At 42.1% G+C, this 22445-nt stretch overlaps 1 protein-coding gene across 5 annotated transcripts in view; it reads right to left on the bottom strand.

The window, feature by feature from the left end:
- CDC14A (cell division cycle 14A) overlaps positions 1 to 22445 on the bottom strand; it is a 159437-nt gene that overhangs the window by 49101 nt on the left and 87891 nt on the right. For 2 of the 5 annotated variants that reach the window (XM_061633830.1, XM_061633834.1), the window contains one exon: positions 16288 to 18391. The exons of 1 other annotated variant lie outside the window; for it this stretch is intronic. In XM_061633830.1, the coding sequence (XP_061489814.1) occupies positions 18362 to 18391 (30 nt within the window). In that variant the 3' untranslated portion in view covers positions 16288 to 18361. Of the gene's footprint in view, positions 1 to 16279; positions 18392 to 22445 lie in introns of those variants that run through there. 2 more of the 5 variants (XM_061633831.1, XM_061633832.1) reach the window with 2 other exon arrangements.

Raw genomic sequence — 22445 nt, forward strand, 5'->3', positions numbered from 1 at the left:
TGGCCTCAAGAGCATTTGCAGCTTATATGAAGACCTGGAGCTTCTTCTCTTGCTTTACAGGATGCACACTGTCTATATCAGCCTGGGAAAATTTGGTGCTTCTAATCTTTATGAATTATTCAGCAGGTTTCAGGCTTGTGAGTGCAGGAGGGAAGGAGGGAGGGAGGGAGAAAAACCCAGCTTGCACTGAAAAGCCAGCAATTGCCTAGACTGATATTTCTCCCCCCTACCCCCATCACCATCCACCGTAGTTTTCATATCACCTTCCTTTTATCACAGTTACCTTCTCCCTCTAGCCTCCTCCTGGCTCTTTTCTATATCACTGACATCCAGCCCAGGTTGGACAGAAACTCCTCTGCTCGTACTTCTTTGTCCCTGAGTCCTCTTCGTCTGTACTGTTATGAGGAAGGATTTTATGTTTCTGTAGTTAAAAAATAAATCTAATTTTAGATCTTTAGTGGCAATTTTCAAAAACGCTCTTGCTTAATACATGCTGCTCCCCTTGGCAACAGAATCTTCATCATATTACTGTGCTGATCCTCTAATATGTTTGCACCTATATTTTTACAATACGATTTCCCTCACATCCAGCGCTGGAACCTGTTCTTGTAAATGTAAGGCATCCTAGACTTTGAATTGGGTACAAACAGGATGAATACATCATGCTTTTCCTAAGGGAAAATAGTGACAGAGAGGCACTTACATTTAAAGCTGTTCATTAAAATGTATGAAATGTATTCCCTGTCTTTACTCTGAAAATACCCAAAGTGGTGTACCGAAGATAAAAGCCCCAATCTAACACAGCAGACCCATGTGCAGAAGAATCGTTGATGCAGATACACATCCCTGTTGTGAAGCTCATCTGGATTCCTTGATCAGCCTCAACATGGGTTTCAGCGTGCATGGGAAGATACACATCTATTGAGCAAATTCTTATTTGCAAGTCGAACTGGACCAGAACCAAATAATCTCTTTTCCTGGGCCCAGTACATAGCTCATTTGCTGCAGCATCCAAAGTTTGCTCTCCCCTGTATTGCAACTTGAGCTTTGACTCCCAGAAATATGCCCCCTACCTGGACTTCTTAACTGTTCCAAAATACCGATTTGCATTCACTAAGGCTAGATTCAACTGCTTAACCTCAGCATTATTGGAAGGGAGATACCGGGGTACAGCTTATAACCAACGCATTTGCCCCTGTAAGACGGGTGGCATAGAAACACTTTCACACATTTTCTTTGACTGCCCATTATACTCCCTTGAACGTAAGAAATATCTATTTCCATGCATCAAAAATCTTTCCAACCAATCTTCTGAGCATTTATTATTGTGTCTCCTGAGGGGCTCGAATAGGATCTCTATGCTGTCTGTTGCCAAATTTGTCCACGCAGCCCAAGCTAAACGATCACAAATTTTATCATGAATGTCCCAGAATGTTTTTAGCCTGCTGTCATATTTTACTTAAATATTTACTATCTCCATTTTACAGTATATTATACTTTTCTACTCATGTACTACAATACTTTTTACTTGTGTATGTATTTTTTCTGTATGGGTCTATGACCGCAATAAATTTTATGATGATATGATTTATGGTATGTGCTAGGGCTTTATAAAGCCTTCAGTGGCTTAGGATTTGGTATCTAAAAGGACCTCCTTCTACCACACCAGCCTGCCTGAGCACTATGTTCATCCTGTGAGGCTCTTCTCTGGATGCCCCCACCACCTGAACTTGTGGGGGGTGGTATCCAGAGAGAGGGTCTTCTCAATCATGGCACTCCATTTTTGGAAAGCCCTTCCAAGGGAGGTTCACTGGAGCCAACTGTTGAATGTTTGCTACCAGGCAGATTTTTTTTTCACTTGGCCAGGCCTTACAGCATGGAACTGATTTGTAAAATATTGTTCTTCTATTTTTTGGTGTATATTTTATTGAGACTTTCTACTTTTTTTTTTTTTTTTACTATTTCCTTGAATGCCGCTGTTGCAAATAAATAAACAAACTATTTATTAAACATTTAGATTGCCTTCCATCCACACAAAACCAGAGGGGTGTTTACAGATAAAAATACAATAAATACAGAAACTAATCAAATGAAGGACAGCCTAAAAATCTCTTTTGTATGTAAACTATTAAATTAATTAAGAAGTACCAGATAGGAACAAAATAACCCAAGCAGCAGCATTTTAGAAGCTAGGTATTTTTATTTATTCAGCTCTCTGTATCTAATTATGGAAGGATTCATGCAATCCATTCCACCTCCCACTGATTTTTGCAACCACCGCTTTGTGTCATATACATGCATTAATCCTGGTTTCTTAGTCTGAGACTCACTGTGTATGCTCAGGTCAACCAACATACGGTGAACAGTCTTGACTGTGTAAAACATTCTGAAGTGGTAGTCAGAGGTATACAGCCTTCTACAGTACAGGAAGAACATAGCCACTGTGGCTAGTAGCCACCAACAGCCTTGTTCTTCATGCATGGGTTCAATCCACTTTTAGAGCCATCCAAGCTTTCAAAGAGCCTCACTATGTCTGGTGTGATGGTGTCACATGGTGCCATAAGCCCCTGCAGTAAAGCATTCTATGACATGGGCATGTGCTTTCAGCATTGTGGCACCAAGTCTCTGGAATTCTCTATCCTCAGGAGTGAAGCCAGACGTAACATGTTTATGCTTTCATCGTTTCTTGAAAACCTTTCCCCAACTGAGTCTTTTTTATCTCTGCAGTTTTTAACGGTTGCTGGTTTTTATGTTTCGTGATTGGCTTCATCTTTCTGTATACCGTTCAGATATTTCTTTAATTCTGAAATTATATATATATAAAATCCACCTGCCCTGCCCCATCAGCTGTCTAAACTGGTAAGAGTCCACTCTGCCTGTCTGGTGGATTACATTTTTAAAAGATTCTAATATGAAGACAAGCTGCTGGTAGAACACTTGTGCCACAAAGCAGGAGGTGGGATACAACCTATTTTGTTGCTGTGCTAGAGTTTTTTATTCAGAATTTTGGGTTTGGGTTTGTTTGTTTTCACACAGAGAAACATTTAAAAAAATGTCGCCACCTGCCATCTAAACTGGTGTGGCCATTTAACTGCCTGAATAATTTTATCACTTTGGATTCCTGCATCTATTCTGTGAGTCAAGTGTGGAGTTCTCAACTGATGTACATTCTGTATGAGCCAGTCCAAAAATAATATACAAAAGAGTTCACAAAACTACAGTTCATTTAACAATTTGATTGTTTAAGTAGACTGAAACAGTATAAAACTGACTAATCCTGGAATAGAGGCCTTCCTGGGAGTCACTTTTTCTCCCCCAGAGCCATACCAATAATCTTGTATCTGGGGGATTCACCTGCAGATATTCCATGGTGAGAGGAAAAGACCCTTCACATGCCTAAAGAAGCTATTGTTTTATACTACTACCCAACAGGGATGAGGAATCTGGGACCCTCCAGATGTTGTTGGACTACAGCTCCCATCATCTCTGACTATTGGTCATGCTGGCTGGGACTGATGGGAGTTGGAGTCCAACATCTGGAGGAGGCCCAGGTTTTGGTGTACAAATAATGGATATAACTTCATATTATACCACCAGCCATGACAGATAAACCAATTATCATTGGACTCCTCTGGCTCTGGGTAGATGCCTTTGTGGAACTTCCGAGACAGAAAATCTTCCACATTATATCTTATTTTGTCTTTTACATTTGGACCCCATTTCAACCCCTGTTACTATTCCTGTGAGGGGAGGAAGAGGATGGAGGGGAGGAAGGGCAGAGGGGAGGAGGCGGATGGAAGTAGGCAGGAGGGGGAGGGGAGGACAGGTTTGATCATTTGCATGTTTATTGAGCTCAGTGGGATTTACTCCCGTGCAATCAAGATTAGGATAGCTAAAACTGACTATGGGGGGAGGAGGAGGAGGAGGAGGAGGGAGGGAGGGCTGGAGTAGGCAGGGGAGGAGGTAGAGGGAGCCCCAGCTGACGAAGTGTCAAGGCCCCAGCTGACAAAGCGTCAAGGCGAGTTAAGCAGCAGAGCGAAAAGAGGGTAAGTAGCTCCCATTTATTCCATTATTTAATTGAAGTAAAACAGCTCAGAGCAATAAGTAATAAGGGCAGCCCAAGGTCACCCTGAGCTAGGAGCCAAATCCTGAAAGAACCTATATCTTAGGAGACAGATCCTAGGAGACGGAAGCCTATAGAAAGCTAGTTTTCAACACCACACTAGCAGGAAAGCTTCAGGGGACACTGTAAACAAGGCTAAATTCCAGTCGGAGAGAAGGGGAAAAAGGAAACTCCACCGACACATACAGGGAGAGAGTCAGCTCAGTCCTTGCTAAAAAGGGCAGCTTTAGCCTTCCTGAAACACAACCACAAGCTCTGTTTCCCTAGGTTAAAGAAAGGTCAGGCTGTTCTAGGTGGGAAAACAACAAACACAAAAGACTTGCCTGGAAGGCGCAGCCCCTTGATTAGATTAAAAGCAGCCAAAAGCTTAAACAGCCCCGCCCCTCGCTCAGGAAGGAAGGAAGCCTGAGAGAATACTAAAGAGTTAAGCCCCAGCTGATAGCCATCAGCCTCAAGTAACACATCATTGGCTGGCAGCAGTAGCTGGGAGGAACCAGCCACACATATAAAGTCAGAGCACCCTAGCGAGGGAGCCTGCTCCACGAGCTAGAGGGAGCCCCAGCTGACAAAGCATCAAGGCCCCAGCTGACAAAGCGTCAAGGCAAGTTAAGCAGCAGAGCGAGTTCGGCAGCAGGGCGAGGAGGCCAGGGACCCCCAATCTGCCCGTCTGTTCCCTGACCTCAACTAAACCGCAGTCTCCAACCCACTGACGTAATAAACCTTAAACAAAACTATGCAGGTAAGAAGCCAGCAGGGGTGTGGGGGCTTTCCAGTGTTTTGCACCGCCTGCAGCATGTACGACTATCTGCCTGTTGGACAGAAGTCGTGGGTGTGCTCTTGGTGCAATGAGCTCCTGGCTCTCCGGGAACGACTTCATTTCCTTGAGGCCGAGGTGGCGGACCTGGAAAAGCTGACAGAGGCAGAGAGGTGTGTGGAGGAGGCCTTCAGGGACGTTATAGCTGTGTCCCACTCCAACGATGATAGGTCTCCTGCTACCATGGACAACGATGGTCTCGGGGAAGGAGAGCATCCAGCTGAGGAAGAGGGAAACGATCCCTTAGAAGGGACCCATTCCTTGGGGGATGAGCAGCTATCCTCTTGTGCCGAGGATATATCTCCAGGGGGTGGAGGGATCTTTGTAGTGGGTGATTCGATCATTAGGAACATAGACAGTGGGGTGTGTGATGGGCGTGTAGACCGCAAGGTGTTTTGCCTGCCTGGTGCGAAGGTTGCGGATATCGCCCGTCGTTTAGATAGTTTGGTAGACAGTGCTGGGAAGGAGTCAGTGGTCGTGGTGCACGTTGGCACCAACGACATGGGGAAATGCAGCCGTGAGGTCCTGGAAGCAAAATTTAGGTTGCTAGGTAGGATGCTGAAAGCCAGGACCTCCAAGGTGGCTTTCTCTGAAATGCTACCAGTTCCATGCGCAGGACCAGCCAGACAGGCCCAGCTTCGCAGTCTCAATGCATGGATGAGACGATGGTGTCGGGTGGAAGGGTTCGGATTTGTTAGGCACTGGGGAACATTTTGGGACAAGCCGGGCCTGTACAAAAGGGACGGGCTCCACTTGAACCAGAATGGAACCAGACTGCTGGCACTTAAAATTAAAAAGGTGGCAGAGCAGCTTTTAAACTGACTGAGGGGGGAAACCCGACAGGAGCTGAGAAAGGTCCGGTTCGGAATAAACCTCCCCCCTGGGATAAAGACCAAAGAAATGATGAAATTTTAAAAGGGGTAGGCCTAGAAGTAGGCATTGTGAGAGCAGGGGCACAGGATATAAATTCAGAAGAGCAAAATTACCACAGGCCTAAACACAAGTGCCAAAGACACTTGAAGAGAGACACTGCTTACAAGTGCCTGTACGCTAATGCTAGGAGCCTCCGAACCAAGATGGGAGAACTGGAGTGCTTGGTCTTAGAGAAGAGCATTGATATAGTGAGCATAACCGAGACCTGGTGGAATGGAGAAAACCAGTGGGATACGGTTATCCCTGGATATAAACTATATCGGAAGGACAGGGAAGGACGTATTGGTGGCGGAGTCGCTCTATACGTGAAAGAAGGCATTGAATCCAGCAAGCTTGAAACCCCAAAAGAGGCAGACTCCTCCACAGAATCGTTGTGGGTGGTGATACCGTGCCCCAGGAGGGACTTAATACTGGGAATGATCTATTGTCCCCCTGATCAAAATGCTCAGGGAGACCTGGAGATGAGATATGAAATTGAGGAAGCATCCAAACTAGGAAAGGTGGTAGTAATGGGTGACTTCAACTACCCGGACATAGACTGGCTGCATATGTGTTCCAGTCATGACAAAGAAGCAAAGTTTCTAGATATTCTAAATGACTATTCCCTAGATCAGTTGGTCATGGAACCGACCAGAGGGATGGCAACCCTGGACTTAATCCTCAGTGGGGACCGGGACCTGGTGCGAGATGTAAGTGTTGTTGAACCGATTGGGAGCAGTGACCACAGTGCTATTAAATTAAACATACATGTAACTGGCCAATTGCCAAGAAAATCCAACACGGTCACATTTGACTTCAAAAGAGGAAACTTCACAAAAATGAGGGGATTGGTAAAAAGAAAGCTGAAAAACAAAGTCCAGAGGGTCACATCACTCGCAAATGCTTGGAAGTTGTTTAAAAACACTATATTAGAAGCTCAACTGGAGTGCATACCGCAGATCAGAAAAGGTACCGCCAGGGCCAAGAAGATGCCAGCATGGTTAACGAGCAAAGTCAAGGAAGCTTTAGAGGCAAAAAGTCTTCCTTCAGAAAATGGAAGTCTTGTCCGAATGAAGAAAATAAAAAAGAACATAAACTCTGGCAAAAGAAATGCAAGAAAACAATAAGGGATGCTAAAAAAGAATTTGAGGAGCACATTGCTAAGAACATAAAAACCAACAACAAAAAATTCTATAAATACATTCAAAGCAGGAGACCATCTAGGGAGACAATTGGAGCCTTGGATGATAAGGGAGTCAAAGGTGTACTAAAGAACGATAAGGAGATTGCGGAGAAGGTAAATGAATTCTTTGCATCTGTCTTCACAGTGGAAGATATAGGGCAGATCCCTGAACCTGAACTAACATTTGCAGGAAGGGATTCTGAGGAACTGAGACAAATAGTGGTAACGAGAGAGGAAGTTCTAAGCTTAATGGACAATATAAAACTGACAAATCACCGGGCCCGGATGGCATCCACCTGAGAGTTCTCAAAGAACTCAAATGTGAAATTGCTGATCTGCTAACTAAAATATGTAACTTGTCCCTTGGGTCCTCCTCCGTGCCTGAGGACTGGAAAGTGGCAAATGTAACGCCAATCTTCAAAAAGGGATCCAGAGGGGATCCCGGAAATTACAGGCCAGTTAGCTTAACTTCTGTCCCTGGAAAACTGGTAGAAAGTATAATTAAAGCTAGATTAACTAAGCACATAGAAGAACAAGCCTTGCTGAAGCAGAGCCAGCATGGCTTCTGCAAGGGAAACTCCTGTCTCAGTAACCTATTAGAATTCTTTGAGAGTGTCAACAAGCATATAGATAGAGGTGATCCAGTGGACAAAGTGTACTTAGACTTTCAAAAAGCGTTTGACAAGGTACCTCACCAAAGGCTTCTGAGGAAGCTTAGCAGTCATGGAATAAGAGGAGAGGTCCTCTTGTGGATAAGGAATTGGTTAAGAAGCAGAAAGCAGAGAGTAGGAATAAACGGACAGTTCTCCCAATGGAGGGCTGTAGAAAGTGGAGTCCCTCAAGGATCGGTATTGGGACCTGCACTTTTCAACTTGTTCATTAATGACCTAGAATTAGGAGTGAGCAGTGAAGTGGCCAAGATTGCTGACGACACTAAATTGTTCAGGGTTGTTAAAACAAAAAGGGATTGCGAAGAGCTCCAAAAAGAGCTCTCCAAACTGAGTGAATGGGCGGAAAAATGGCAAATGCAATTCAATATAAACAAGTGTAAAATTATGCATATTGGAGCAAAAAATCTGAATTTCACATATACGCTCATGGGGTCTGAACTGGCGGTGACCGACCAGGAGAGAGGCCTCGGGATTGTAGTGGACAGCACGATGAAAATGTCGACCCAGTGTGTGGCAGCTGTGAAAAAGGCAAATTCCATGCTAGCGATAATTAGGAAAGGTATTGAAAATAAAACAGCCGATATCATAATGCCGTTGTATAAATCTATGGTGCGGCCGCATTTGGAATACTGTGTACAGTTCTGGTCGCCTCATCTCAAAAAGGATATTCTAGAGTTGGAAAAGGTTCAGAAGAGGGCAACCAGAATGATCAAGGGGATGGAGCGACTCCCTTACGAGGAAAGGTTGCAGCATTTGGGGCTTTTTAGTTTAGAGAAAAGGCAGGTCAGAGGAGACATGATAGAAGTGTATAAAATTATGCATGGCATTGAGAAAGTGGATAGAGTAAAGTTCTTCTCCCTCTCTCATAATACTAGAACTCGTGGACATTCAAAGAAGCTGAATGTTGGAAGATTCAGGACAGACAAAAGGAAGTACTTCTTTACTCAGCGCATAGTTAAACTATGGAATTTGCTCCCACAAGATGCCGTAATGGCCACCAGCTTGGATGGCTTTAAAAGAAGATTAGACAAATTCATGGAGGACAGGGCTATCAATGGCTACTAGCCATGATGGCTGTGCTCTGCCACCCTAGTCAGAGGCAGCATGCTTCTGAAAACCAGTTGCCGGAAGCCTCAGGAGGGGAGAGTGTTCTTGCACTCGGGTCCTGCTTGCTGGCTTTCCCCAGGCACCTGGTTGGCCACTGTGAGAACAGGATGCTGGACTAGATGGGCCACTGGCCTGATCCAGCAGGCTCTTCTTATGTTCTTATGTTCTTAAGAGGGGAGGGGAGGAGGAAGGGAGAGGAGAGGGGAAGGAGAGGAAAGGCAGGTCTGATCATTTGCATGCTTATTGAATTCAATGTCATTTACTTCTATGCAATCATGATTAGAATAGGTAAAACTGACCATAGGGGAGGAGGAGGAGGAGGAGGAAAGGGAAGGAGCGTATTGGAGGGGGGCAAAGGAAGGGGGAAGGGAGGGGGAAGGGAGGGCAGGTTCGATCATATGCATGCTTATAGAGTTCAATGGTATTTCCTCCCATGCAATCATGCTTAAGATAGGTAACACTGACCATGGGGAGGAGGAAGGGGAGGGGGAAGAGGGGATTGGAAGGGGATGGGGATAGGGAGGGAGGGGCAAAGAGGAAGGGGCAAGAGGGAGGGGATAGGAGGGAGGAGAAAGGAGGGTGGGTTTGATCATTTGCATACTTTTTGAGTTCAATGGGATTTATTTCTGTGCAATCATGTTTGAAATGGAAATGGACTGCCTTCAAGTTGATCCTGATTTATGGCAACCCTATGAATAAGGTTTTCATGGTAAGTGGTATTCAAAGGTGGTTTACCATTGCCTTCCTCTGAGGTGGAGAGGCACTGACTGGCCCAAGGACACTCAGTGAGCTTCATGGTTGTGTGGGGATTCGAACCCTGGTCTCCCAGGTCGTAGTCCAACACTGACCAGGGGAAGGTGCAGGCAGGGTAGAAGGAGGAGGAGGGGAAGAGATTGGGTGGGTGGGCACTGGGCACAGGGGAAGCTCCTTTCCTTTCAAAAAGGAAAACATTGGGAACAGTATCATTTTTTTCAGGTTTCCCCCTACCTTTTTATTCTACAGCAGGCACATGTAGCCTTCCCAAATTTAAACCAAAGCTGTCCCTGGCCACATCCACACCAGGCCTTTATTTTACTCTGGACAGTCATGGCTTCTCCCAAAAAATCCTGGGAAGTGTAGTTAGTGAAGGGTGTTGAGAGTTGCTAGGAAATGCCCTGTTCCCCTCACAGAGCTTCAATCAGAGCGGCTGACTGTTAAACCAGTCTGGCTACTGGAGCTCTGTCAGTGGAATAAGAGTCTCATCTCAGCACCCTTCACAAACTACACTTCCCAGGATCCTTTTGGGGAAGCCAGGACTGTCTCAACTGAACTCAAAGTCTGGTGTGGGTCTGGCCCCCTGGTTAGGCAAGCCCAGCAGCTGTGAGTCTGGCTTTTAGAACACTGACAGTTGGTTCTTACTGAGCATGCCTAATATTATCATTGAGTTCAATGCAAAAATTCTTAAATTAATTAAAAATCAGCCAGACATTTTTTAACTTTTAAACTGCAGAAGACAAAGGTCAGAGTATGGGGCAAGGTCAGTAATAGGATTACAGGTACTCTGTGAACATGGCTGATTTTTAATGAATTTCAACAGATTATGAGAACTCTGACAAAAAAGTCCAAAAGGGCTCTGGGTTTTTTCTCTCTCTTTTTACACTTTGAACTCTCTATTCTCTCTGACTGTTTTGTGTATCGCCATAACTTAGAGGGTTGTTAAGCAAACATTTCTTAGTTCAGGACTATAAGTTTTGTAAGGTTTTGTTTTGAAATGAGCTTATGGGAAGCATCAGAATGGCATGCGGAGTATTTTAAATTTAACATTGCGGAATGCGAAAAATCCACGCTGGCTATAGTATACAGCTACTCTCGTGGCTGTATAATCTCTTTTTTCATTGGTTGCTGCAAGGAGCCATGCAAAAGTGCTTTCAGAGATAGCTATAAATGGTCATGACTTACCTTTGAGCCTGTTTGCATTTTTGCAAAGGCCTTTGTGCCATAAGCAATAAATATTGGACCTGACCGGATATAAGGCACCAATATGAGTGTGGTTTGCAGAGCTAAATGCTATAATTGTGGAGATGGTTTGTTGTAACCACACAGTGGAAGTGTGCCAAAGTGACATGACTAGCAGGGTCTATGCAATTCATGAATGTCCATCACATCTCCTTGCATTAAAAAATATATATATATATATATATATATTTTACAAACAACGTAAGGGGTGCAATTGATATGACATTGTAAACTTAAAGGGACTCGCTTTGAACTTGAACCAGGAAGCTCAACTGGCTAAGTTTCCCAGACACACTTCCAGCTGCACATATCCAGTTAATGCTTTTAGCATTTGGCATTGCAAAGACTGATGTAAGGACAGCTGCCCATTTATGCACGCCATGTCAAGTGTGAATTGGCCCTGACCTCATAAAGCTATTTCAAACAAACGAAAGCTTCGTGAATCAATGAAATAGAATTTCTTGTCACCCATGCCTTTTGATGTTAAAAACTGCCTCCTGCCATCCCCACAGTTCATTGGAACATGGAACAAGGTTTGAACCCACGAGCTCTAAACAACGCCATCTTTTCATGCTCCTTCGGTTTGCTAGTTCAAAAAAGGAGCTCGCCAGCTTGATTTATTAGTCATTTCTGGTATGCTGCCTTAGAAAGATAATGGGCAACAATAACTACAAGCCCTTTAAGAAATGCAACAGCATTTAAACTCTGAAATAGTAGCCTGACAAATACAGTTTCGTGCTGCTCCCACCTCTTCCTTCATCTTCCCCTCCCCAAGATACCAGCCTGCCCTGCACTTAGAAGGAAAGACAAAATTCCATATAGCAAGATTTTTGGGGGGTCTGTTTTAAATATCATTTACTTTCTTCAGGATCATTTTCAGAAAGAGTAAAAAGCAGCCGTAGACAATGAAGAGCTGTAGCTCAGTGGTGGAACATCTGTTTTCCATGCACAAGGTCCTAGGTTCAAACCCCGGCATCTCCAGTTAAGGCTGGGAATGTCCTGTCTGAAATCTTGGAGAACCAGTATCATGCCCCTAAATATAGCAGTGAACTGGGCATGAGTCGGAGGCTTCAGGGGTACCAGATAGGGAGCTGGGTCAGGTTGGAGCTCAGAGCTGACTGCTGAACACAGAAAGACCAGTGTACCTGCGTCTGTTGGGCAGGAGCCTCCAGAGGAACCTCCCAGACCACCAGGGCATATAGACTACCAGTGCCTGGACTCTCACGAGCACCTTCCTCTGAGCCTGAAGAATCCGAGGCCTTCTACCTCATATCATCAGTCCAGCAGTGCAGGGAGTACACTAGGAGGGAGGCTATGGAGCGGAGGAGTGACCCTCTGCAGGCCACAGGATTGGTCCTTTAAGGCTCTGTAGCTCTCTTTAAGGAGGTGGAGCCTGGAGGAGATAGTCTTGGTGACTGAGGCTTAAAAGGCCTCAGTCTGATCCTAATCTTTGTTGGAGCAAGTTGCTCACTTGGAGCTATCCATGGTCCAGCAACCTTTAATGAACCTTGCCTCACTGCTTTCTCCATGGGATCTGGCATCAGAGCTGAATATGACAGCTGCTGCCAGTCAATGTAGACAATACTGAACTAGATGGACTAGTGGTCTGACTCAGCATAAGGCAGCTTCCTATGTATTTAGCAAGTGTGCTATCAGTTTGAAAAACAGCATAATGCTAGTCCAGCACACACTACGGTTATATGTACAGCCACTCATGCCTGGGTGTAATTTCTCCTTGAATCTATTAAGCAAGGAAGCAGCACAGCACTAAAAAACCCCACAAGCCAGGATTGTAGTTTCTCTTGCTTCTGCTTGGATATGCCACAAGAAACTTATGTTGTATGTGTGCCATTTATGGTATCTATGCTGCTGTCTGACCACCTACAGAAGAAAACCTAAACTAAAAGTTTAAAAGCCCTAAATGTTTTGGGACATGGTGTCTCAGGAATCACTTTATCCCACTTGAACCTAAGAACATAAGAACATAAGAAGAGCCTGCTGGATCAGGCCAGTGGCCCATCTAGTCCAGCATCCTGTTCTCACAGTGGCCAACCAGGTGCCTGGGGGAAGCCTGCAAGCAGGACCCGAGTGCAAGAACACTCTCCCCTCCTGAGGCTTCCGGCAACTGGTTTTCAGAAGCATGCTGCCTCTGACTAGGGTGGCACAGCACAGCCATCATGGCTAGTAGCCATTGATAGCCCTGTCCTCCATGAATTTGTCTAATCTTCTTTTAAAGCCATCCAAGCTGGTGGCCATTACTGCATCTTGTGGGAGCAAATTCCATAGTTTAACTATGCGCTGAGTAAAGAAGTACGTCCTTTTGTCTGTCTTGAATCTTCCAACGTTCAGCTTCTTTGAATGTCCACGAGTTCTAGTATTATGAGAGAGGGAAAAGAACTTTTCTCTATCCACTTTCTCAATGCCATGCATAATTTTATACACTTCTATCATGTCTCCTCTGACCTGCCTTTTCTCTAAACTAAAAACTTTCTCTAAACTAAACTAAACCTGTTTGGGAACTTTGCACAACATTTTTGTCTTATGACCCACCACTCTCAGAAGTTTGGTTGGTGGGGAGAAGAGAAAGGGCTATTTCGATTACGCCATCCAGATTACAGAACAGCCTTCCCAGGGAGTTGTGCTTGGCCTTTTCAATGATGCTTGTTTAAAAGCAGACAAATACAATTTTGTGGCAGCAGGCATTTGCAATATTAAGGGCACCAAGATTGTTTTATTGCTTCTGTCCTGTCCTTTTTAAATTATCTGCAGTTTTATTCATTTTGATTACTTTCCGTGGTAATATTATTTTATCTTATTTTGCTATTAAGTCCCAACATTAAGGTCCTTCTGCAATTGCTATTTGACCACACACAGTGAGGATGAAAACAGCATTACTGACACCAGGTTAGAATAGCTGTGCTGTAGCCTTCTCTGTAATTTGCAGTTAGCAACCTCTGGTATTGAAGGAACACATGGGACAAAAAGACTGATGTTGTAGAACCACATGGATGATGTTAGCTACCCAGGACCCTTCAAGAGATGCCTACTAGTAGTCCAAATGACAGACCAAGGATCTAGCAAGATCAGTGTGGGCACTCCATAATGTTATAATAGAAGCACTATACCACTCAATAAAGCTTATACAGGTATCCAAGTGCCTCAGGGCAATGCTGGAGGAACACAGGGAAGAATTAAATTTTAGAGAGTTGTGGCCATTTGTATGTGGGTTTCCACACAGCAACCTGGTGTAGCACTGGTATAGCACAGTGGACAGCTGTTATAGCACAGTGGGGAGGAGACCCTGGCTAAGAGTCCAAAGTCTGTGAGTTCAAATCCCCACTTGTGTCTCCTGGGTGTAAAGGGCCAGCTAAAGATACACCCACAGTGAGTGGCTCAGGGATTACGTGCCCTGCCACCTATGCAGCCGTGGGCAAGCTGCATAGTCCCAAGGAGCCCAGTTGCCCCCAGCTGGCAGTTGCAGACAAGGAAGGGGCTGGCTTGTGCAGCTGTGGCAAGCTGAGCAGGGCCTAGCCAGCTGGGGAGGACTAGCCTCAGAGGGAGGCAATGGTAAACCCCCTCTGAATACCGCTTACCAGGGTAGCCATAAGTCGGGATTGACTTGAAGGCAGTCCATTTGCACACATGCAAACATACTGGAGGTATACAATGCAAGTTGTGAAGGAAACAACTGAGCATAAATTTCAACGTCACCTTTTATTGGTGTATTTTTGAAAAAGTAGTCCCCTAGTAACTCACAACATTCTAGTTAATTTACTGATTGTTGAAAAATAACAGCAGCAAGAAATGAATTTGCTCCAGGCTACGGTCTGAAGGCACATAAGGCCAGCAGGTCTGGTCAGTGCCTGGATGGGACAATGCCTGGTTTTCTATGATGAAAAGAAAGGTGGGGTATAAATGTAATAAATAAAAAAGTAATAATGGAAAACCTGGCATGTGCTTTTCATAAACAAACAACTTGGAGTATATGTCCATGGGAGGATAGACATAACTATATCCTTGCTGGAAAAGTAGCATCCTTTTATCAGATTCTGGAATAGGACTAAATCACAAATAAATGCCAGACAAGAAATCTTGTTAATGGTATAAAATGTTTCAGAGGAAAAAATAGAATTTCATTTCACTATAAAATATAAAACAAAAAGCTCTATTTACACACACTTAGAGAAGAGAGTAACCGTGGCTTAGCTCAGTGTAGTAAGGAAGCAAAGGACTAGGGAGGAGCAAAGCAGCTGGGAGTCCACAGTCCAGGTAAATCTTTGGTCCGCCAGATGCTGCTGAACTACAACCCCATCAGCCCCAGCAAGCATGGCCAGTGGCCAGGAGTGATGAGAGTTGTAGTTCAGCAGCATCTGGAGGGCCAAAGATTCCCCACACCTGGCTTACTGTGTTGTGTTTGCCAGGCAGTTATGAGCAAACTGAAATGGGAAGGCATTGTTTGGGAATTCCATAATATATGCTTTAATGGAAAAATAAATTTACTTAACATCCAAATCTACATTAAAAAGTTGCTTTTGCCCTCCATCTCCACTTCCAACGTTTCTGTAATAATTCCAGACCAGACACCCGCCACTGCCCATGCTCTGCTTGTACAGGGCTTTCCTACTCTGTCTGAGGAAACACTCTACTTTCTCACGTTTATCCCCAGTATGTTGGTAAAACACAAGAGAACAGGAACATCCGTGCACATGAAGCACAGCAATACTGAAAGGAGGACTAGTTAAAACAAATGCTGGTTGTCTTAGGAGAGATGTTGCCAGTGGGTGGAAATAAATAAATAAGGCTGGCCTCAGCTGTAGCCCAGAAACAGGAAGACTGAGGGCTGTATTCAACTAAGACCTACCCAGAGTAGACCCACTCGAATTAATGAACCAAAACTGGTCATATTCCTTACTTTCAATGGGTCTATTTTGAATAGAACTAACACTGGAAACAACTCTGGGAGAAGTCCAGAGATTGCTTTTTAATATGCTTTTAAACCTTTTTTTAAAAAATGTTTTTAAACCTTTTTTTTAAAAAAAATCTTCAAAACTTAAAAAAATGTTTTTAAAGTTGTTTTGTTTTAATGTATTTTAATATCTGTTTTTATTATGTTTTATAGTGTTTTTAGTGCTTTTGTTTGCCGCCCTGAGGATCTGCTGGGAGGAAGGGCGCGATACAAATAAAATAAATAAATAATAAATAAGTCCTTCATGAAGCCCACTAAGATAAAGTTGCCATCCAGAAAAAGGAAAGGCCATCAGTCAAAAAAAGAAGGGGGGGGCGGTAGCTACAAGAGCAAAAGAATCCACAGTAACAGCCAATATGAAAGAGGGCTTGAATTCGGGGGAAGAGGGATATAGAAGGCTAGGGGTCGTTGAAATACATTCTCTGAAACAGAAGTTTTTGGCATCAAAGCATTTGATTAAAACAAAGACATAAAAGTTGTGCATGATTTTGACTTTTATTATCTATTAGTATTTATATTTCTACTTTTTAAAAATAGTACACTTTTCTTGTAACTAAGGTAGTAACAAAATACATGTCAAACTTTATAGAGGTAGAATTACCTTAGAATTTGCCTATCACTCACTCATACACAGTATATTTTATGTACATATAATGAAAAGATTGAATTCACTGATTGAAACAGCTGCAATCAAATTTATCCATCATAATTAGGGCAATTTCTCTTCAAAATAATATTTTTAAAAAACTCATTAATAGTTATCTTTCCTCAATACGAACCCAATAAAAAATAAAAACACATTCCCAGTACTTATGTCTTGTTTTAAATAAGAGAACTGGGAAACCATGGTTACCAGCTTTGGAATAGGAAAAGATATTAAACTAACTTCAAACTGTTAATTTAATACCGTGACATCTTCTGAAGCTATTACACACAGTTTTTCCGATTTGAATGAAGTAGGAAATTATGGTTAGATATTTCTGAGTTTGATTGCTTGCACTGCTGAGACAAGCAAAGGGGCTGCGTGTGGCCTATTAAGCCAAGATATGATCATCTGAACATGGTTAATGAGTGCAATTTCTTCTTAGCATAATATAAATTAGAAGTGAAATGCATGTTATCACTTCACTTTTGCAGTTATTGCATTCTGAATGACACTACCTCAGACAGAGGTGAGTATCAGAAGTGCAGCTATTTCAAAACTTTTTTTGAAGGGTTCTAGTGAAGAGTCACAAAAGCATTGTTTGAAATAGTTCAATGGCATGAGACAATAGCAACAGCATTTACCGGTATAGTAAGTAGGACAGCATGGCTGAATGTGTAAGGAAAAGAGTACACTATAGAGATTAACAGTCCGTCCGCAATCCATAGTGAAAATGTGCAACTCCTGCCTCCATATCTAAATTTGCGGTAACAAAATCTTTGCAACTAGCAGTGAAAGGTCAATCAAATCAAGATCAAAAGAAGTGCAACTCTTATAAATTCAGAGAGCGCATGCGATGCACAAAACTCTTTCCTTACTACAGATAGCCAAATATTTAATCCTGGCTTTACATTCTGATACAGTATAGTTTGTAGAACTGATGAGTTATACAGAAAGGAAAATACAGAAACATAAAAGTCTAAGAACAGAACAGCGTTGTAGAACAGATTATTGGGCTGAATATGATAACAACTTATTTATTTAAAATTACTTTCCCTTTCCACGGAAAAGACACTAATTCAGGATGCTAGAATAGGCCTACTTCATAGACATTCAATATCCTTTTGAAAATGTTCATTTTAAACATTAGCATTCAAAATTAAAACAATGAGGTTGATAGTAACTTGTTCCCCACTAATTAAAAATATTTAAACTGAAGCCACAGTGATAGATGCATAAAATAAAACAAGCAAGCAGCTCTCTTCTTAATGGCCAGGATCAAGGGGCATGCATGGGTTGCTTCCAAATACGCACACAGACTTTTCAGTTCCCCTCTTCTAGCAGCACCTCGTTGCACCCTATGAAAGTTGAAGGGCCCTCTGGGATGTGAAAACCCCATGAGGTGAGAAGGGCTGCCATCTATTAGCAAATCCCTCTCCTCCATGTGTGTGCAAAAAGTGGTCTGCACCCATGGCCTTCTCTGGATCCTGGCTAATGTTTGAAATGTAAAACAGTATATTTAAAAATAGACATTTTGGGGATAAAAAAGGGAAGCTTAAATCAAAATATAGCCTACTTTTTACACAATTTATAGACATATATAAACAAAATAGTTTACTCAATATATATATATACACACACACACATAACACTGTTATTCAGAACCATAATTACAAATATATTGCTAAAATTCATTAGAAATATTCTCAATTTTAAAATCTTGCTCTTGTACACAAAACTGTACTATTCAGAAGTTTTAACTCCAGTGCATTTGTAGTAGCCACTAACTGAGGTCTCTGGGTATTCAGAGATTTTAGTGTCTTTAGCTCTAATCATGTATGAAGAGGTCTTGTCCCCTTGGGCAGGTTGTTTTCCCCTCAACATTGCTCCTCCTTGAAGAGAACTGATTTTTAAGGGTTGTCCAGATTTCACCGAAGCAACAAGGCTTTAGTACTGAACATATTCAGATTGAAGGGACTGTGCAGGTGAGAAACAAAAACTAGTGTTAAGATTCAGTTAGAGACACATTGAGCTTCAAGCAACATACAACAGACCTTTTTCATATCAAACCAACACCATTATGATCAAAAACTGACTAAAAAGATCTAAGGCATAGCCAAGAAACAAATGTAATGTGCTTACACCATGAAAAGTTCAATACAAATGGGCATGTAGAGGACTAAAAGAGAAGCGGTAAAATTGTGTTTCCCAAAATGTCTGATAAATGAGGCACATCGCCATTTAAAACTGGAGGCACACTATGATCTTAACAACCAAGAAAGTTTACATTTAGTGTGTGAAAGAGTAAGAGTTACCTGCTGTGAAAGGAATTCCGCCACCCCACCCCCGTGTTTCTGCATGAGTAACTGATCTGGTCTTTCCTCTCCTATCAGGCAACAAAACCCAGGAAAGTAACTCATACCGACACACAAGGGACATTCTCCCCTGATGGCTGCTAATTCTACTCCGCTTTAGTATCAGGACACCAGTTGCATCCAGTGTAGAGACATAGCAGAAATTAACAGTAGGGTTGGACTGGAAGGATACTTAGGCTTATGGGAGCTTTTAAATAAGGAATTTATTTCTTGTAACATACTATAGCTCACCAGTATGCTCCACAAAAAGTAATGGAATTACTACAGTAAACTCTTCTTTTGTGTTATGGCAATGAAAGATAAATGTTGGGTGGTTTTTTGGGGGAGCAGCTGACAATTGTTTAAAGGGACAAATTTTGTTCTATAATACTTCACATTTTGATTGTTGTTACTAATGAAGAATTCTAGCTGCCTTTTGCCTTAAGTGCTTTAAAACAAAGGAAACAGTCATAATCACCTCTACAATTCATCTAAGGAAGTGATAAGATGAAATTGCAGTTATTGTTGTTTAATTGCATTCATTTTAGCTTCAACAATGAAAAGTACTCTTCAGTTTTTTATTTTGTTCAGAAAGTGAGTGGAGTATGGCTAATTTGTATGAAATAGCAGAACACTTTAGAACACATTGAAATATCTTAGATATACATTTTTGAGAAGGGGAGGAGCAGGAGGAAGTACAAATGAATATGTATAGTATTGCAAACAGCAAAGATAGGTGGAGAGAAAGTTAAGAGGATGTCATAAAATTCTGTTCCATAGTTTGTGTTTATCACTTGCCAGTATTTGTACTAACACTGTCCCTTTAAACTTAGAATTCTCCAATACGAGAAAGTGAATTTCAGCTTACGATTTTTGACTCCTGCTCATTCTTGCAACTGGTACAACTATTAACTACAATACTGCTTGTTGTACATCTCAAACCTAAGCTTACTTACCTGGCAGTAAGTTCCATGAAGTCAATGGGACTTGCCTCCAGGTAAAAAAGTTAGAAACCCTTCCATCCACAAGCCAGCTAAGGCAGATAACACTGACAGACCTCATTCAACTGCAGGAGTAATTTTGCTAAGACAGCTGACAAGGAGAAAGTTGTGTGCAAGCCTACACAAGTTTATGATGGTCCAAAGCTCAACGTAATAAAGCTTCAGTTACGAGAACTGTAAACTAACATTACTGTTTTACTGCTTCTCCCATCACTAGTTTGAAGAAAACATTTAGATTAAGTTTAAAAAAAAAATATTACAAAGAATACACTCCATGTTATCAGAATCCCAAGGCTGGTTTACATATACAAGCCTGGATTATTTTCTCGATTTGATCATGTATGTGTGTACCTATATAGAAAAACACGTCCACCATCTTGCACCACATTGTTCAATAGCAACCTCAGCAGCTGAGGGAAAGACCTATCAATTATCATGGAAATGGCTGCTGGCAGGCTGTGTGCTGTGCCCATGTAAATAAACATGTGAAGAAAATGTGCAGTTTGCAAGTGTGAATCAGCTCTTACTTGTGCTGTGTATCTCAACATTAGAACTTCTCACTGCAATTTGACAAAAGAAAAAACACCATAGCCAAATACCAATTATGTAAATATAGGCACTTATGAATACTGCACAAGTAAGAAATGCTTCGAAAGTCAGAAATCCACTTACGAACTGCCAGAGATAGGTGGCAGATTTTTCTGTTTTGGAACCCAAAATGCCAATCTTGCCTTCCTTCACTCTTCATAGCTACAATAACCTTCTATATGCTTTTGATTTTTTTCAGAAACCTTCCTATAACGAAGAGCTACGCTAGTTTTTACTTGGATGAACAGAATGGAATAGGATACAGACTACATGAAGACTCAATTTTTGGTCCTGCATTTCTTGCATCTACACATTTCCCCTTCCAGTCAACTTTGCTATTTCCAAGTCTAGGTGAAGTAAATTAGCGATGTAGCAAAAAACAACACACTTACGGCTAAGATCAATGCTTTGATATAGAACTCATTTGTTTTCAACTTTCTTGCCAACAAATACAGGACCTAAATTGGCTCTAACGTTTATCCTAAAGTGTGTGCTAGATTACTATAATGATATTGCTAATATGAAGCATGTTGCTATCTACATTTAAAACCAATATAGTATTATGTATGCAGATTCCTATATATAAAATGTAATAAACCTAGTATTAGTTGTCATGCAAATGAGGGGAAGGCCTATTAAGAGACACCTCCAACTATATAAAGCATTTACATTAAAAGAGAAATTATTCTGAGCAAAGTAAATAAAAGCCATTCAATGTCAAATGCAGTATTTATACCAGCATCTGTACCTGACTTTCATAATCTTTTAGAAATGAATACATTCAGTATGGCCCTCAGCCCATTTCAGACATCTCTCTATCACACACGCATGCACATATGCATACACACATTCTTCATATAAGCTACGTATATCCAAAACCTTTAAAGCACATTCAAAGCATATTCCCCACCACCACTCCAAAAAAAGAATCCGGGAAACTGTAGTTGACCCCTTGCTGTTATGTGCCTTCAAGTCGATTACGACTTATGGTGACCCTATGAATCAGTGACCTCCAATAGCATCTGTCGTGAACCACCCTGTTCAGATCTTGTTGACCCCTTACAGAGCAACAATGTCCAGCACCCTTAGCAACCTTTCCCAGGATTCTTTTGTGGTGGGGGAATGTGCTTTAAAGGTATGGTGTATAAGCAGTCAAGTCCTTTTTTTCAAATTCTGCAGTAAGTTGCAGGTAGCGAGTGAAAAGATCCATTTACCTAACAGGGCTATGATGATGTAGGCTAGGTACGTCTAGTTTCTAACAACACAGAAGATATGGAGAACACACTAGATCTCTTTGTCAGGCTTAGGTGGGCAACACAGCCAGTTCCAGACAAGACTGTTAGGAGTTAAAGACACAGTGAAGCCGGTAATTGACAGCACTTGGCAGAAATGCCCAAGGTCAGGCTGCAGCTGTAACTGATAAGTGAAGCAGCAATAAAAAGGCTTCAATGAGCACACAGAGGAGTGGGGGTAATAGGAAAGCATTATAGAGTTGGTTGGTGAGCAAGAGACGGAGCACGGTGTGAAAACAGTAAAGTTTTGTTTACTTAAAGACTTGGCTGATGGTCTATTATTTCGGTCGGCGACTGGCACTGATACGCAAGCTAAAACGCTACTGGACTCTACTGGTTATACTGGTAAATTGGTGCTGCACTCTACACTCTTTGTGCACCATATTTTGTGGGGATCATCCTGTAAATTCTGATGAACTGATTGTCTGATCCAATCTTGCTTAATGAAGATCACAGAAATGTTATGTATAATTTCTAACATTTGAACAAAAAGATGCTATATTTTTTTCTTTCCACCTCTCTATATTCTCAAACACTCAGAAGATTTACCCCAGCATTATCATATAGCAGAATACTCCAGCATGTAATTTAAAACATCTGCAACTTAAAGTAACATGCCAGGGAAAAGCACTGAGAAATGATCTGTTTTAGCCATTGTGCCTCCCTTCTACACCTTCTAAAAATGGCTGCCATTTTATAGTGTTTTATACAAAGCGCTGACACAAGAGAGTCAATATAAAAACAAATGCACTTTTTAAGAATGGCAATTGCTATAAACACATTTTAAAATAAACTC

This window comes from Rhineura floridana, chromosome 6, assembly GCF_030035675.1.
Source record: "Rhineura floridana isolate rRhiFlo1 chromosome 6, rRhiFlo1.hap2, whole genome shotgun sequence".
NCBI classification, from domain to species: domain Eukaryota; kingdom Metazoa; phylum Chordata; class Lepidosauria; order Squamata; family Rhineuridae; genus Rhineura; species Rhineura floridana.